The sequence below is a fragment of the Canis lupus genome, chromosome 17 (assembly GCF_011100685.1).
Source record: "Canis lupus familiaris isolate Mischka breed German Shepherd chromosome 17, alternate assembly UU_Cfam_GSD_1.0, whole genome shotgun sequence".
In the NCBI taxonomy this organism is placed as follows: Eukaryota; Metazoa; Chordata; class Mammalia; order Carnivora; family Canidae; genus Canis; species Canis lupus.
In genome coordinates, this window is record NC_049238.1 from 6568718 (window position 1) to 6585325 (window position 16608).

The 16608-nt window shown below is 42.6% G+C and overlaps 1 protein-coding gene across 3 annotated transcripts in view; it reads left to right on the forward strand.

Moving 5' to 3' along the window:
* The window catches only part of CPSF3 (cleavage and polyadenylation specific factor 3), a 39505-nt gene extending 24200 nt beyond the window's left edge, over nucleotides 1–15305 (forward strand). Inside the window, exons 12-19 of one of the 3 annotated variants that reach the window (XM_038560742.1) lie at nucleotides 23–131; nucleotides 1297–1395; nucleotides 2930–3024; nucleotides 5010–5097; nucleotides 10936–11005; nucleotides 11753–11849; nucleotides 14047–14163; nucleotides 14378–15305. In XM_038560742.1, the coding sequence (XP_038416670.1) occupies nucleotides 23–131; nucleotides 1297–1395; nucleotides 2930–3024; nucleotides 5010–5097; nucleotides 10936–11005; nucleotides 11753–11849; nucleotides 14047–14148 (660 nt within the window). In that variant the 3' untranslated portion in view covers nucleotides 14149–14163; nucleotides 14378–15305. Of the gene's footprint in view, nucleotides 1–22; nucleotides 132–1296; nucleotides 1396–2929; nucleotides 3025–5009; nucleotides 5098–10935; nucleotides 11006–11752; nucleotides 11850–14046; nucleotides 14250–14281; nucleotides 14301–14377 lie in introns of those variants that run through there. The other 2 variants (XM_038560743.1, XM_038560741.1) reach the window with 2 other exon arrangements.
* The last annotated feature ends 1303 nt before the right edge of the window (nucleotides 15306–16608 follow it).

A 16608-nucleotide genomic window follows, 5' to 3' on the forward strand; every position in this document is an offset into this window, starting at 1 on the left:
TCTTCTTTTTTTTTCGTAATAGGTCATGGGCTTTTTAGCAGACAAAAAACCAGAACAAGGCCAGCGGGTCTCGGGAATACTTGTTAAAAGAAACTTTAATTATCACATACTTTCTCCTTGTGACCTCTCCAGTAAGTATACTATTAATTGTCAAATATAAATTGATTTTAACATTGAAAGAAAATCTATGAATGCTTCTCTTGCTGATGGCCAAATTTTAAGGAATAGCCAAGTAATAAAATATAAATTAATGAGTTTATATCACATAGCTTTATGGGGGGGGGGAATCTTTCTTGAACTATTTAAATGTTTGCATTCTTTTTGAAATAACTTTTTCTTAATTGGGAACATGAGATCACCTCTGAGACGGTTGACCACTCCTGCTGACCCTATACAAGCCTGTTTCCACTTATCACACTGGAGTTCTGGTGCTTTTATTTTCTATAGTAACCTTGGCCTCCCCATACACACATTTTGATCTTTAGGACCTAGAGTCTCCTTGTTTGTGGGGCCTTTATGTTGTGTGCCTGTGTAAATGCTGGGCCACCATTACTTTTGCAGTAAATATGGTATTTTCTTAAATAACAGCGCTCAATTTTATGCATATAGCACTAATCGAGTATGAGTGTCGTGTGAAAGAACAAGAAATAGTAATGCTCAGATAGCCGTCTGTGATCTGGACCCGCTGTCCGCTTTCAGCCCATCGTGCAGTGAACATAACTTGCTCCTCTGTTCAGTGGTGAGCGCAGTCTTACTCTGGGCCAGGAGGACTAAAGATACTCTGCAAAGCACAGCCCCAGCCCCTGGAAAGCTAATGAGAGAAGCACTCTTGTCAAGAGCTAGTCACAGCACTGATGAATGATCCAGAGAAGTGCATAAGTATATAAGGGGAGAAGATCTAGAAGAGTCAGGAAAGGTTTTGCAGACCAGGTAGCACTTATGTTGGGTGGTGAAGGGCCATCAGGAGCAGCCATGCCCAGAGGAAAACAGAGGACAGCTGGCTTACTGGCTTGGAGACCTTCGGGGACCCGATGTTGTCAGGGCAGTGAGGCTGCTGGCTTAGGGCTGAAGCCTAAGCTAACTAGTCTGGGAGTAGGGGTGGGGGTAGGGAGTTAAGGGGGGAAATGTGGGGTGAGAACTAATGAAAGAGTGCCTCACAAGCTTTCTGAAAACACGTTCTGGTCTACTTCACTTTCACTTCTCTCTACCCCCATATGTGTTTGCAGATCGTATTTTGTTGTGACGAGTATTGTCACTGAAAATGTATTTATTCTAATTTCCTAATTTCCTCTTCAGATTATACTGACTTGGCCATGAGCACTGTAAAACAGACCCAAGCCATTCCCTATACTGGCCCTTTTAATCTGCTCTATTATCAGCTACAGAAATTGACAGGTGTGTATATTTATAAAAATTCATTTAATTATTTTCCGCTTTTGAGTAAGAATTAGTATATGTCTGAGACAGGACGTTATTTAATTTGGGTAATTGTCTCAGGATTTGCACAAATTTTATTTGCACTTCACTGGGACATGTTACCAGCTTTAGGTGAATTTTTGAAAATGTACTCATAAAATTTTTTAATTGAATTATACTTCTTATCCCTGATCCACTGAAAGCTCTAGAAATATCAGTAGTCTTTGCTCCTTGTGTTTAAAATCTGGTTTAGTATACTATTGCTAAATTTTTATCTATCTCTTATTCAGAAAATAAGTTTTCTTGTTCCATCGGTACCAGTCTATACAGCAGGTTTTATAAGAACACATGACCGCTGGTAAAGGCCAGTAAAACAGTATTCTGTTTTCTTTCTTCTTTTTTTTTTTTTTTATGATTTTATTTATTTATCATGAGAGACACAAAGAGAGAGAGACAGAGGGAGAAGCAGGCTTCTCGCAGGGAGCCAAATGTAGCACTCGATCCCCAGACCTGGGATCACGCCCTGAGCCAAAGGCAGATGTTCAACCATTGAGCCACCCAGGTGTCCCACCTATTCTGTTTTCATATTAGACCATTTTGAGTTAGAGATTTCTATTTATGAACAGAATGAGAGACAATGCCTGAGTTAAAAGGTGTGGATTCCCTCTAATAAGCAGGAACACTTTGAATTACAAATTACACTTTTTATTAATATGCTCTTGATAATTCAAATAGCAAAATACAACCATGAATAAACCAATAGAAAGAAAATCCTTTTTTTACTTCAGACCCTCATAATAGAATTATAGGTCATCACACAGAAAGTTAAAAAAATATGTCTGAATTAATATTTAATTAAGAGGTTGCTGGGAGACCAGGAAGGTCTCCTCTTAGACAACAGAATTTTCCTGTAGAGGGATCCCTGGGTGGCGCAGCGGTTTGGTGCCTGCCTTTGGCCTAGGGCATGATCCTGGAGACCCTGGATCGAATCCCACATCGGGCTCCCTGCATGGAGCCTGCTTCTCCCTCTGCCTATGTCTCTGCCTCTCTCTCTCTCTGTGACTATCATGAATAAATAAATAAAATCTTTAAAAAAAAAAAAAAAAAAAAAGAATTTTCCTGTAGAATGATAAAGCCTGTGTAGATGAAGGCAGAATGGACTAGGTGGCAGTAGTTGACTGGTCTCATGTTAAATTTTAAGATGCTGGTGGCTAAATCTCTTATACAAACACAGATGTTTGACAGTCACCAGAGTTTGTGGTTAATGTTGAATGTCCAAGGTAAATCATGCCTCATTATATGAATTTTTTTTAATACATATTGACATTGAGATCTTTCAGTTGCTCTAAGCAATTCACAGAAAACTTTATTTGAAACCTAACTATATAAATGAGCAAATTAATTTTTTTCATTGTGTATCACATTTATTTCAGCTGTCTCTATATAAACAAGGAATAATGATGCTTATGGAAGATTATCAAAAAATTATATGTCTTAATATTCTTTTTTTCAGGTGATGTGGAAGAGTTAGAAATTCAAGAAAAACCTGCTCTGAAAGTATTCAAAAATATTACTGTCATACAGGAGCCAGGAATGGTGGTATTAGAAGTAAGATAGGATCATTTACCTTAACAAGGAGGGGAAAAATGTTTTTAAGACTTCACGTATAATTGTAGAGAAAACTTGTTTCTTCTCAATCAGGAAAAAAATATGTATATACGTGCATATTTATCTTTCCCAAATCAGCTTTAAATATGACATAGCTGAGTATTTTCTATGTAGTTCCAGTAACATAGAAACTAATATTAAGGACACCTGGGTGGCTTAATCGGTTAGGCATCCCAACTCTTGACCTCAGCTCGGGTTTTGATTTCAGGGTTGTGAGCTCAAGCCCCATGCTGGGCGTGGAGCCTAGTTAAAAAGAAAAATGAAACTAATAACGAATTAAGTCTTAATATTTAATATGTGTAGTGAATATATGTCTCAAATGAGAAAGGCTCAACTGATTTTGTGATAGCCCTGGATGTCTTCAGTTATATCAAAATATCCAACATGCTCAAGCTAAAAATGAAATTCTGTTACATTGAAACAAACAGACTTGTCACATAGCACTCTTAAAGAAAGTGGAATTTTGAAAATTCGAATCAGCAATATTAAAAATGACCCAAATACACAAAGGCTAGAAACCATTGAATTGGTTCCTACTATTAGAATTTTAAATTCCTACTGGTAGAATCTGGAACCCAGACACTAAATTAATTTGATGGTTGATTTTGATAGCTTGGCCTCTGTTAAGTTCAAAGAAGGCCCTTTTTTTAGTTTTTTTATTTATTCATGAGAGAGAGAGAATGGCAGAGACACAGGCAGAGGGAGAAGCAGCTCCCCTGCGGGGATCCCTATGTGGGAGAGGGAGATCCCCTGCGGGGATCCCAATGTGGGACTCGATCCCAGGACCCTGGGATCACACCCTGAACCAAAGGCAGACAGACGTTCAACCACTAAGCCACCCAGGCATCCCCAAAGAAGGACTTCAAAAGTGAATCCTGGAACTAAGTGATCCAGGGAGGTACCTCATCCATTTTTCTGCCTCAGGGTAGAATCATATAAATTCTCCATCCAGATCATCTGCTGGTCTGTTCTTACACTTTTTTTTTTTTTTTTAAGATTTTAGCCATTTCTTCTAGAGAGAGAAAGTGTGTGTGTGTGCAAGCGGGGTGGGGTCAGAGGGAAAGTTTTTTTTTTTTTTTAAGATTTTATTTATTTATTCATAGAAATGGAGAGAGAGAGAGAGAGGCAGAGACACAGGCAGAGGGAGAAGCAGGCTCCATGCAGAGAGCCTGACATGGGACTCGATCCAGGGTCTCCAGGATCATGCCCCGGGCTGTAGGCGGCGCTAAACCGCTGCGCCACCGGTGCTGCCCCAGAGGGAAAGATCTTAAGCAGACTCCCCACTGAGCTCAGAGCCCATGCTTGGGGCAATCTCATGACCCCAAGACCACAATCTGAACTGAAATCAAGAGTTGGACACTCAACCGACTGAGCCACCCAGGTGCCCCTTACACATTAGGAAAGGCACTCGTTCCTGAAAGAATTCACCTGGTCTCATCCTAACCTGGCAGACAAGGAAAACTATCTCAGAGCACTGGGCATGTGCAGGAGCAACTGGTCCTAGGCTTTGTGTGGGTAATTAAAGTAAATGTTTAAAAATATTACCCTCGGGATCCCTGGGTGGCGCAGCGGTTTGGTGCCTGCCTTTGGCCCAGGGCGTGATCCTGGAGACCCGGGATCGAATCCCACATCGGGCTCCCGGTGCATGGAGCCTGCTTCTCCCTCTGCCTGGGTCTCTGCCCCTCTCTCTCTGTATCTGTCATAAATAAATAAAATATTAAAAAAAAAAATATTACCCTCTTCCCATGCTGTGTGCTTCTGAAACACAGTACTGAAGTCCAGCATTAGTAATTTCAGGAAATAGTTAATGTCAATGAAAATGCTAGACACAGAAGTCCCATAGGTACAGTCCGTGAATGGTCGGGTTCACAGCTTTTGCAGTTGGCTGTATTCACAGCTTCCTAATTCTGCCTTTTGCTTCACAGTGGTTAGCAAACCCTTCCAACGATATGTACGCAGATACAGTAACAACCGTGATACTGGAAGTTCAGTCCAACCCGAAAATCAGGAAAGGTATGGAATGATTTCATTTTTATCAGATAATTCTTTCACTTTTCCCATAGTCTGTGAACTAAAAAGCAGAAAACAGAATCCTAGAACTTGAAATCTGCTTGTTCCATTCCTGTAGCCTTTAAGATACAGCATGTGCATAACAATGCATGTTACTAATATTTTACTTTTTGTCCTAGATCTTTATTTGTGCTCTTGCCAAAAATCTGGTTGCCATGAACACTAAGATAAAATTCCTTAGTAACAGTCTTCTCAAAAACAATTTAATCAGAAATTCCAAAATATTTGCTGAATCAATCCAGCATGTCTAATAAGAAAATATGCTGCCCTATTGGTGTTTAGTAAAACCTGTTGAGCAGAATGGAATCTCTCCATAGGGCAATTTTTGTAGTCACTTTTTTCTTTTCCAAATAGCCATTTTCAATCAAAGAAGACAATAGTTGAAGATACCTTTGTGGGATTTCTTGTAGTCTATGTTAGACATAATTCAGTATAATGCCTCACTGGCATGTAAGGTAACCCTTTTTGCTACCAGGGGAGGGAGTCACCTTAAAGAATTACTTTTTTTTTTTTTTAAAGATTTTATTCATTTATTCATGAAAGACACAGAGAAAGGCAAAAATGTAGGCAGAGGGAGAAGGAGAGGAAGCAGCAGGGGACCCAAGGCAGGATTTGATCCCAGGACCCCAGGTCATGCCCAAAGGCAGATGCTCAACCACTGGGCCACCCAGGTGCCCCACCCTTGAAGAATTTGGGGAAGCCTCCCAGCCTTTACCCTTCTCATGGTACCAGGTCTTGTTCTCTGACAATGGTTCTCTGTCTTGAAATTTAAAAAAAATAAGTAGGTAGTCTGAATACCTACTGAATGACATACCCTGGAAGACCCAAGAGGAAAAAATATTTAGCTGGATACTTAATAATCCATCTTCTCATAACTGACCGCATCTATATAATGAATAAATACCTGGACAAATCTGAATTATTCATCTGAGGTACTGGTAAGCATTTGTATTTGTTTTGAGTAATAGTGAAAAATGGTAAAAATTTTAGACACCACTGAGGACTTGACTTGTCTTAGTTGGATTAAGTAACTGGTGGGGAGCGGATGCCCCTGTGTGCATGCAACACAGGAGCAGGACCTGTGCGCCTCTACCAGCCACAGGGGCACCGAGGACCTTGGGTTTGCCCCTGGTGCTCATTCAACGTCACAGACTTTGCCCCCGAGCACGGAACCTCACTCGCAGCAGAACAGCCTTAAAGGCGGTCAGTTTTTTCTTATCTTACTATTTTACATTTTTCTTATCTTAGGTGATAGAGATACAAAGGACAAAGTGCAAGGTGGGGGTATGTGGGAGGGGGACCTGGGGTGCAGCAGTGAGGGGCAGGGATGCGAGGGACGGAGCGGAATGCAGACAGCAAGAGTGAAAGGCTCAGATGCAGGGCCGTGAGCGGGCCCACCATTCAGGATCAGAGCCCTCTTTAGGCTCGTTCAGTTCACACCACATACCCCGGAATTTAATTGCTTTAACCTCCAGGGCTCCTTCCTGTTGTATAATGTATAACAGTCTTTTTGTAGAATGCAGTCTGTTTTGCGATACAATCACCTGAAATCAGTATTTTTGTCAGATACTTATGTGCTTTTCTGGAAAAGGAAACTTCTGTGCGAGAATGGTGTGTTTCTAGGCCAATGAGGATGCTGGGGGGTCTTCCAGGGTATGTCATGTCCTAGCTCTCCTGAGCCCCGCTCCACACAGTGTGATGGGGCAGGGGTTACGGGGCGTGTTGGGCCTGAGACTGTCAACTGTGTTGGCAAGATGCCACCTACAGTTGGGGTGAAGCCACTATGTGATCGGCTGAAAAACAAAAAGATAATCCCCCAACTTTCACGTCTGTGTCATACAGGAGAGAACGTGTGAGCTCTCATAGGTTGGTCTGACTTGATGCTGCGTCTCTCTCTCTCAGTATTCTCTGGTCCATAGTGAAAGTGTACCCTCACTCTGATCTGTGGGAGTTGACTTAAAAATGACTGTTAAGAGTGCTCCATTTTTAATAACAATAATAATGTGTAAACATTGTTTCCTAAGGTTAGCCTCTGGGCACTGGAGCAGGGATTCATAGCGGACAGGTCAGAATAGGGTTCTTCCATGAGTTAATTGTGCCGAATTAGCTGGCTGCCCTGTACTCCCTCTTCTTCCCTGCTTTGTGTTGTATTAAGAAAAGGCTGTTCTGTTCTTCTGGAGTAATGAGTGGCCGGCATAGCTCACATTCATTTGACAGATATTTATCAAGCACCTTCTGTCGGGCAGGCATTATTCTAGGTGCTTAGGGCAGAGCAGCGACCGCAGCAGATCGTTACCCTCTGGGAACTGGTACTCTAGTGAGCACCGGGGCAGCTTCAGAGGGTTTGGAGGGAGCGGGGGCAGATGTATAGGGTTTAAGGGGCCATTTTAAGGACTTCGGACTTGTAGTCTGAAGTGGGTTACATTGTAAGGTTTCCAAGGATTGCTCTGGTGCTCGTTAAGAGGGGACTGGCGGGGCAAGTAAGAAAGCAGGTGTTTCAGGAACTCAGTGGCCCTGCAGGTGGTGGGGGGAGGACCTCAGGCAGAGGTGGTGAAGGTGGCAGAAAGTGCTCAGGTTCTGGAGACACTTTGAAGACAAAGCCAGCAGTATTTCCTGCTGGGTTAGATACAGATGGTGAGAGAAAACAGACAAGATGAATTTTCAAGAGACAAGACTGAGGAGTGTCTGTGATACATTAGCTTGGAGAGCTGTCACCCATGGGGCTAAGTGACAGGGTTTCTAATAAGCAGTACTTGCTCCTGCGGGAGGTGAAAAATATTATGAGGACCAACACGCTCCCTCTTTTGTTGCATGTGGGGAAGTGGAGGACATTCATTCTGTATACTTACTGCTTAAGAAATTGACTTTCTCCTATCCAAACTTGGTATTGTAACATTTTCTAGCAGAGTTAACAACCGGGGCCCACAGGCCAAGTCCCGCCCCCCACCTGTATTTGTAAAGTTTTATTGAAACACAGCAATGCCCATTCGTTCACATATTGTCTAATGCTGCCCTCCGAGCTCCCATAGTAGAGTTGGGTGGTTACTGTGGAGACCACGTGGCTCACAAAGCCTGAAATACAGTGTGGCCATCCACAGAAGGTTGCCAGGTCTCTTCTAGAGGCACCTTCTGTGAACAGTCTGATTCCTCTTTACTAGTGTTTCACTCCCTTTTCATTTCTTAGCCTGCTGGCCCTTGGGTCCAGATTTAGAAACACAACTTGGGTTTGTATCTGTGTGTGTTTTACCCCAATTTCAGTTTCTGTGTCTCCTGTTCTCACCGAGGACACACAGCAAAGCTTAAGCATTTTCAAAATGTATTCCTTTATGTTCTTCTAGTCCATTAACATTCCTCTGTTTTACACTGCACTGGTTTTCAGTATGTCTGTGTCCTGTTTTGACACACACACCTATTAGGGGCAGGTATACACATGTATAATTGATCTCACATTGTACACATATAGTCTCATGTATCGGAGGAGTTTCTCATAAATATTATGATAAATAGGCAAATATGCATACATGTGCACTCACATTTTGGAAAGTTTCTTATAATAGCTTCGTAGCTTAGATTTTTTTTAATGTATTTTATGAGATTTTACACATCTGGTAAATGCTTATTTAATAGGACTATTTAATAGGACTATTTAATAGGACTTAATAGGACTAATGATTATAATTAAAGTATAAAGTTTTATTATATAGGTTTCTTGGCTGACATCTGGTTCGTTGTATATTCAGTTAAAAACTCATGAAACTGGGGATCCCTGGGTGGCTCAGTGGTTTGGTGCCTGCCTTTGGCCCAGGGCATGAACCTGGAGTCCCGGGATCGGGTCCCACGTCGGACTCCCGGCATGGAGCCTGCTTGTTCCTCTGCCTGTGTCTCTGCCTCGTTCTCTCTCTCTCTCTCTCTGTCTATCATAAATAAATAAATAAATAAACTTTAAAAAAAACTCATGAAACTACTTCATCACAAGGAAAAATACTTCTGTGACTGTTGTGATAGATGCTTAACTACGTTTCTTATGATCATTTTGCTATGTGTACAGATATTAAATCTGTAATATAGTGCTATATGCCAACGAGGTCTGTATTTTTTTGAAAAGAAGGAAAAAGCTTCATGAATTGAAAACAATCAAAGTAACTATAGTCTAACCTATAGAATAATTTAAGAGAAACGACAATTTGGTTCTTTTGCACAAAGCAGATTCACCACAGTCAGCTTGAAAACATTTATATCACCCCACCAAAAAAAATCATATTCTTTAGTGATAAGCCCCCAGTCAAGACAACCACTAATCTACTTTCTTTTCCTACTCTCTGTGTCTATGGACTTGCCTCTCCTGGACATTACATATAAATGGAATAATAATACATGGTTTTTTTGTGACTGGCTTCTTTCCCTGAGCACAGTGCTTCAAGTTTCATCCATGTTGTAGCAAAAATCAGTACTTCTTCCTTTTCATGGCAAAATAATGTTCCATTGTGTATATGTACAGCATTTTGTCTCTGTATTCATCAGCTGATAGTCATTTGGGTTGTTTCTACCATTTGGCTACTATAGATAATGTTGCTCTCAACATTCATGTACAAGTTTTTGTGTAGACATATGTTTCCACTTCTCTTGGGTCTACACCTAGGAGTAGAGTTACTGGGTCATAGGCTAACTGAAGGTTTCACTTTCTGAGGAACTGCCAGATAGTTCCTCGCTGTTCTGCTGCTGGTGACGGGCTGGGAGATACTAAGTGATCTGGGGGCACATTTGAAACTCCAGGTCATCTTCCTGAACCATTAGATCACTTTGTTTGGGGAAGGGGGAGCTAAGTAATATGACAGGCAAATGATTTTAAATAGTAATTTTATTAAAATCATCCTATGTGCATTATATATAGTAGAATTAAATTAAAAAGATTTGAATTTAGTTTTATAATTTCCACATCTAGCACAGTGCCTTGCACATAGTATCTCTCAAATTCTTGTTAAGTGACTGCTTCTACTTATTTTTCCGTTTTTATTAACTGCTTCTATTTTTAAATTGAAAGTTACTTGGCTAGGGGCACCTGGGGAGGCTCAGTCAGTTAAGCTCCCTCAATCCCAGGACCCCAGGATCATGACCTGAGCTAAAGGCAGACATTTAACTGACTGAGCTCCCCAGGTGCCCCTCAGATATTCTTTAAGACTTATTTTGGGGGGATCCTGGCTGGCTCAGTTGGTAGAACATGTGACTCTTGATCGCTAAAGTCATGAGTTGATGCCCTACAATGGGTATGGAACCTACTTAAACTAAAAATTTTTTTAAAAACCTGATTTTGAAATTTTTTTTTCCAAACAAAATAATCATTTGCATCATAGTGGATAGCTACCATTTAAGCTATATATTATCCAAGAAAAAGAAAATTAAATAGTAGAATGCAAAAGTTATATAACGTTTTAGGTAAAACAAAAACTCCAGAGATCTCTGAGCCTGGACATGCCCCTAGAACTCCTGGAGTTCTAGGTTCACTTCCGCTCATAAATAAAATGCAGAAAAGTTTGAGAAACATTACAAATAAATTTTACAAATAAAATTTAAAGTAATCTTAAATGTCACTCTGTGTTCTGTATTTAACAAGAACAAAAGTGACGAAAATATCGGTTTGCTTCAGCAGGTAAATGGTTTATCACTTGAAGGATTCCATAGGTGATCATCTTACCTTATCAGCAGCTGTATTCTGATTATTGACTCAGGAATAATTCTAAATAAGAATTTGGAAATGGAACTATGTTGCTTTTTTTCCCCCAGGTGCAGTACAGAAGGTTTCTAAAAAATTAGAAATGCACGTCTATAGCAAGAGGCTGGAGATCATGCTCCAGTAAGTATTGTCCTTATTATTGCCCCACAAGGGGTGGCGAGGCAGGGCAGGGAGGAGGAGGCCGGGATTTAGTTCTGGCTCACTGATGGTCGTGAGGCTCAGACAGGTCACTTCACGACTGGATGTCTGTGTTTGTATCTGTAAGGTTGTTTGAACCGCATCCCTCCAGCTAAACACTCTAGCCAGTTCCAAATACCTGTGACCTTCTTGGTTTGCCATTTCTGGCACAGTTGACAAAGATTCTTACATCGTTATTAAGGACGAGTACTAAACTCTTCACTTGGTGTTACTGTGCCTTTAAGAACTATGATATATATTCTCCTTAAATGAGAATTCTGTGTTAAGAATGTTTTCTGGACTCTTCTCAGATAGTAAGTCTATAAACTATGAATTACCTTTAAAACTCAGTATTTTTCTAAACCAGATACTAGATTTTTCCCCTTTTCTCAAGAATTCTTTTTTTTTTTTTTTTTTAAGACTTACTTATTTGGGAGAGAAAGTGAGAGAGAGAGCATGAGTAGGACAAGGAGGGGGAGAAGCAGACTCCCCACTGAGCAGGGAGCTTGATGCAGGCCTCAATCCCAGGACCCCAGGATCATGGAACCGATAGACGTATATAGATAGAAGTATTCTACTTTGGAACTAGGGGCAATCTTCAATATTATTTTTTCCCCAAATATATCAGAATGTACTTGACTTACTCGTAAATGCATTTTTCACTAATATGGCATCTTCATTTATCTTAAGGGACATATTTGGAGAAGACTGTGTAAGCGTAAAAGATGGTTCTGTTCTCAGCGTCACAGTGGACGGGAAAACTGCTAATATAAACTTGGAGACCCGGGTAAGTAGCTGCACCTTCCCACATCTCAGGACATTTGGGAAAAAAAGTGGAAACAAAAGTAATCTCTGGTCTCACACCAACATCTCACTTGCCCATTTCGGCTTCTCCTTCCAGATGTGCTTTTTCCGGGCTTTTTATGTTATTATCTATAAACTTACACATTCCTGCTGTATCTTTTTTTTTAAGGTTTTTTTTTTTTTTTTTTTTTTTTTTTAGTAATCTCTATACCCACTGTGGGGCTCAAACTCACGACCCCAAGATCAAGAGTTGGATGCTCTTCTGACTGAGCTGGCCAGGTGCCCTGTGTTCTTGCTTTTTTCCCTGTTCTGTCCTAAGTATTGTTCCGCCTTGCTGCACACCACACGTTTCCCGTGTATTTTCCATGATTTTCCTTCTCCATGAGAGGCCGGAGTCTACCCCAGCATTTCTCTTGTTTGGCATCCGGTTGACTCTAGATTTGTTCAGAGAAGCTGCTCTCCTGTTTTACCAGCAGGATCCAAGTGGTTTTTCCAGAATTTCTCAAATGGGATTTGAGATCGGGGGCCCTGCTCTGGTCTCACAATAGAGATCCTACATAACTATTTCTAGAGCATAAATGAATAAGTATATCTTGCAGGCTTGTTTTTGAAGATTAGAACAGTTCTCCCAAATGAATAACATAAGTTTTAAATTTCTTTTACATCTTTGACTATATAGATGCTCTGAGAAGACACTAGATTATCTTACCCCACTAGAAACAAAAGCTAAGAACATAGCCAAGCGATTAACTAGAGAAGAAATATGGATAGGCAGCAAGCACATGAAACAACTGTTCAGGACAGCCCGGGTGGTTCAGCGGTTTAGTGCCGCCTTCAGCCCAGGGTGTGATCCTGGAGTCCCTGGATCGAGTCCCACGTTGGGCTTCCTGCACGGAGCCTGCTTCTCCCTCTGCCTGTGTCTCTGTCTCTCTCTCTCTCTCTCTGTGTCTCTCATGAATAAATAAATAAAATCTTAAAATAAAAACCGTTCAGATCCAATCCACTAATAATTAGAGGAAATACAGATCGAAAGTTCCATATATCCCTGTTTGCTTTTCATGTGGGCACAGATGAACAAGAGTGCTGTGACCCCACACCGGGGAAAACAGGAAAACCATTTATTTTCAGGGGCGATTTGGGGTGGGGAGGAGTTTGTAAATGAGGTGGCACATTCTTTCCGCAGGATAGTTTGGTGAAATGCCTAGAAGGGCTCAGAAAAGTAAATACCTTTATCCACAGTTCCACTTGCTGGATTTAATCAAAGAAAATAATTAGACAAGTTAATGATAATTCAAGCAAAAATATATATACAAGGATTTCTATCTTAATATTAATTATCATATAAACAAAACTGCAAGAGACTGAAATATACAAGAGTAGGAGACAGTAAATAAAGTCACTGAATAAATAGACTATGTGTATGGTGTACACGGAGACATGGAGTGCTGTCCATGTACCCATCCAGGAGATGGTGATCTGGACATCATTAGGTTATATAGACTTGAGGGTGCCATTTTTTCTTTACTAAGTTTTAATATGAGCAATATTTACAGTATGATAAAAAAAATTTTATTTTTTTTTTTTTTAAAGATTTTATTTATTTATTCATGATAGACACAGAGAGAGAGAGGCAGAGACACAGGCAGAGAGAGAAGCAGGCTCCATGCACCGGGAGCCTGACGTGGGATTCGATCCCGGGTCTCCAGGATCGCGCCCTGGGTCAAAGGCAGGCGCTAAACCGCTGCGCCACCCAGGGATCCCGATAAAAAAAATTTTAAACCTAGTGTTTGTCACTGAGAAATAACTAGATTTTTAATCTAAAGCAAATGTAATACCAAATGTTGAGTAGATGAGCACACCTGTCGCTTGCTAAGTAACTTGTGTTACAAAGACTGAATTCAAGTTGTCACTTACTGGGTCAATATATGGGCTTTGGAGTAAATATAGTTCACTAGATTTTCCATGTATTCCATTTTTCCAAAATTAACCTCTAATTAAACCCGGTGATCGTGCTGTCGAGTCTCTGCGCCCCGGGCCTCTGGGCCTGCAGCCTGCAGGGCAGCAGCTCTGCTCTGGAGAGGCCAGGCTCTCTCCCCTCCCGGAAATGATGATTCTGACTTTATCCTCCATAGAACACTCTAGACACTTCGGGTGAAAGGCCTGTCTGCTTTCACTTTCAGACTGTAGAGTGCGAAGAAGGAAGCGAGGACGATGAGTCCCTCCGAGAGATGGTGGAGCTCGCCGCACAGAGACTGTACGAGGCCCTCACACCGGTCCACTGACACCTCAAGGTCTCTGTACGTGTTAAAGCTTTTTTTAATGCTCGACTCTGCTTCTGTTACTTAAAATAAAATACGTTAGTTTCTCTGGCGTAGCCTATTTACTCATGATGTTAAATGGCCTTTATTCCAACAGCTTAAGTACTCCTAAATTACCAACTAATTTGCCCAGGATTCCTGAACTCCTAAATAAAAGGCCTGTTATTTCAGAATGCATTGATTCTGCTTCCAGGCACGTGCACAGCTGCCCTGGAAACCTTAAAGATCGGCTCCTAGCAACTGAACCAGAATGTCGCGGTGTCCTTTCTAAGGGAAGAAAATGCATGATGGTTTGTATTTTCTTACCCATATTCTGAATGTGAATTAATAGAGATGATCACCTAACGCGCCTTTTTCTCTTCCTTCCCTCCCGATCCTCTTGGCAGATTCCGTAATTTGTGCATTTGTAAAATTACGACTTTCGGGATTCGGTGATATTTTCTTAATATCTGCACATTCAGTTCAGAGATTCAGACTAATTTTTTACAGCTAAGTTCAAGGGTATTCAGCTGTGAGTGGTTGCATTGCTGTGTGTGGTCATTAGGCCAGTTTCCTGAAGCACGTGTAGTTCAGACCTGCCAGTTTAACTGGACACAGGAGTTTGGGGTGCAGTCCAGGTGAGCAGGGTGGTGTTGGGGGTCTGCCTGACGCCTCTGCGGGGGGTGGGAGGGCCAGGCACGTGCAGAAGCTCGCTCTCCCCTTCACAGCCCAACTCGAGAGTGGCTCACACTGGCCGGCAAGCTAAAGTGTCCACCAACCACAGCCCCTAAACTCCACCAGCCCTGTTCGTGCTCTTCTCGCCTCACCTCTTGGTGACTTAGAGCCACCGAGCACTCCTTCCCTGCCTCCTAGTGAGAGACCCGAGTGCACAGATCTGAACTTTTACTTGAAATGAAATATTTCTGTAAGATACACCACTTTGTCTCTGACTCAAACCAAAGCTCTAAGGGTCACCTTTTGTGTCACGTAAAAGTTTGTTATCATAGATTATCTTAGAAAGCAATGTATAGGGGATCCCTGGGTGGCTCAGTGGTTTGGCACCTGCCTTTAGCCCAGGGCGTGATCCTGAGGTCCCAGGATCGAGTCCCAAATCGGGCTTCCTGCATGGAGCCTGCTTTTCCCTCTGCCTGTGTTTCTGCCTCTCTCTCTGTGTCTCTCATGAATGAATGAACAAATAAAATCTTTTTAAAAAAAAAGCAATATATAGAGTAAAAGGGAGTTGTCTTTTCTCCAAGGTAACCAGTCTGAGTCAAGGATTCTCAGTTGCTCTTGAGTCTGTCTGTCCCTGTCTTCTCTGCACTGGGGCTCTGAGTCCCTGACACCGGTCCCCTCTGGGTCCTGCCACAGCCTCCCTGTCTCCCTGTGGTCCAGTCCTGAGATGCACACACCTGTTCTCAGGCCTTCCCTGCTGAAAGCCCTGCAGAGCTTCCTTATAATTAGGGTCAAGTCCAGACACCTGACCGAAGCCAGGGGCTTGGGCTGCACGCTGGAATCACGTGGGGAGCAGTAAGACACACGGACGCCCCCATCTCACCATCAGAAGTAAAATGAGTTGGTCTGGAGTGAGGGTCCTTCATCAGCACAGTTTTAAAGCTCCCCCAGGTGATTCTAGGTGAAGCCAGGGAACTGGCCCGAGGACTTGGTTATGCTCTGCATCGCCCTCCCTGCCTCTCCGGCTCCAGCCGGTCTCCCACCTGACACCGTCCATCCCAGCCACAGCGAGGTATGTCGGCTTTGCTGTTCTGTGCTGTTCCCCCCCTGCTCTTCTGGTTTTCTCCTTCAGTTCACTTGTCTCAAAACATCCTTCTGGCTCATTTTCTATCACAGCCATCCAACTCCACTGCGTGGCTGAGGTGACCCCGGCTCTGGCCAAACTTGAGTCAAGCTCCTGAGTCCTGGAGCTCCTGTGTCTTCTAGTGGGCCCCCACCTTGGCTCTGTCCTGGCCCCTCTGGAATCCTGCTGGGGATCCGCTTCAGTTCCTCAGCCTCCCAACCCTGCCTGCCTTCAGCAAGAAGCCTGTGGAGATGGTTGAGCAACTAATCACTCTACCTTGTAGCAGTTGTACATCCTAATACCCTCACCCTGCTCCTTGGCTCTGGATCCCCGCCTCGGCTCATTTCTCTCCGCTACTGCAAAACCCCATCGTCCTTGAAGAGTCTGCCTTCCTGTCTTCACTTGATCTTAGCCAAAGGCCGAGAAGCCATTGCCTTCCCGTCTTTAGCAAACGTCCTAAGGTTTTCTCTGAGGTCGAAACCGATGGCGGAGTCCCTTTAAGGAGGGCTGTGTGATGAACGAGTCCCTCGGAAGCACCTACCCCCCACCGCTCTTCACGCTCTTGCCCTTTGCGGAGCATCTGACCCCGCGTGGGGGGTGCGCTCCCTTCGGGTCCGGGGAGCTGCCGCGCGACCCCGCCGGGCCGACTC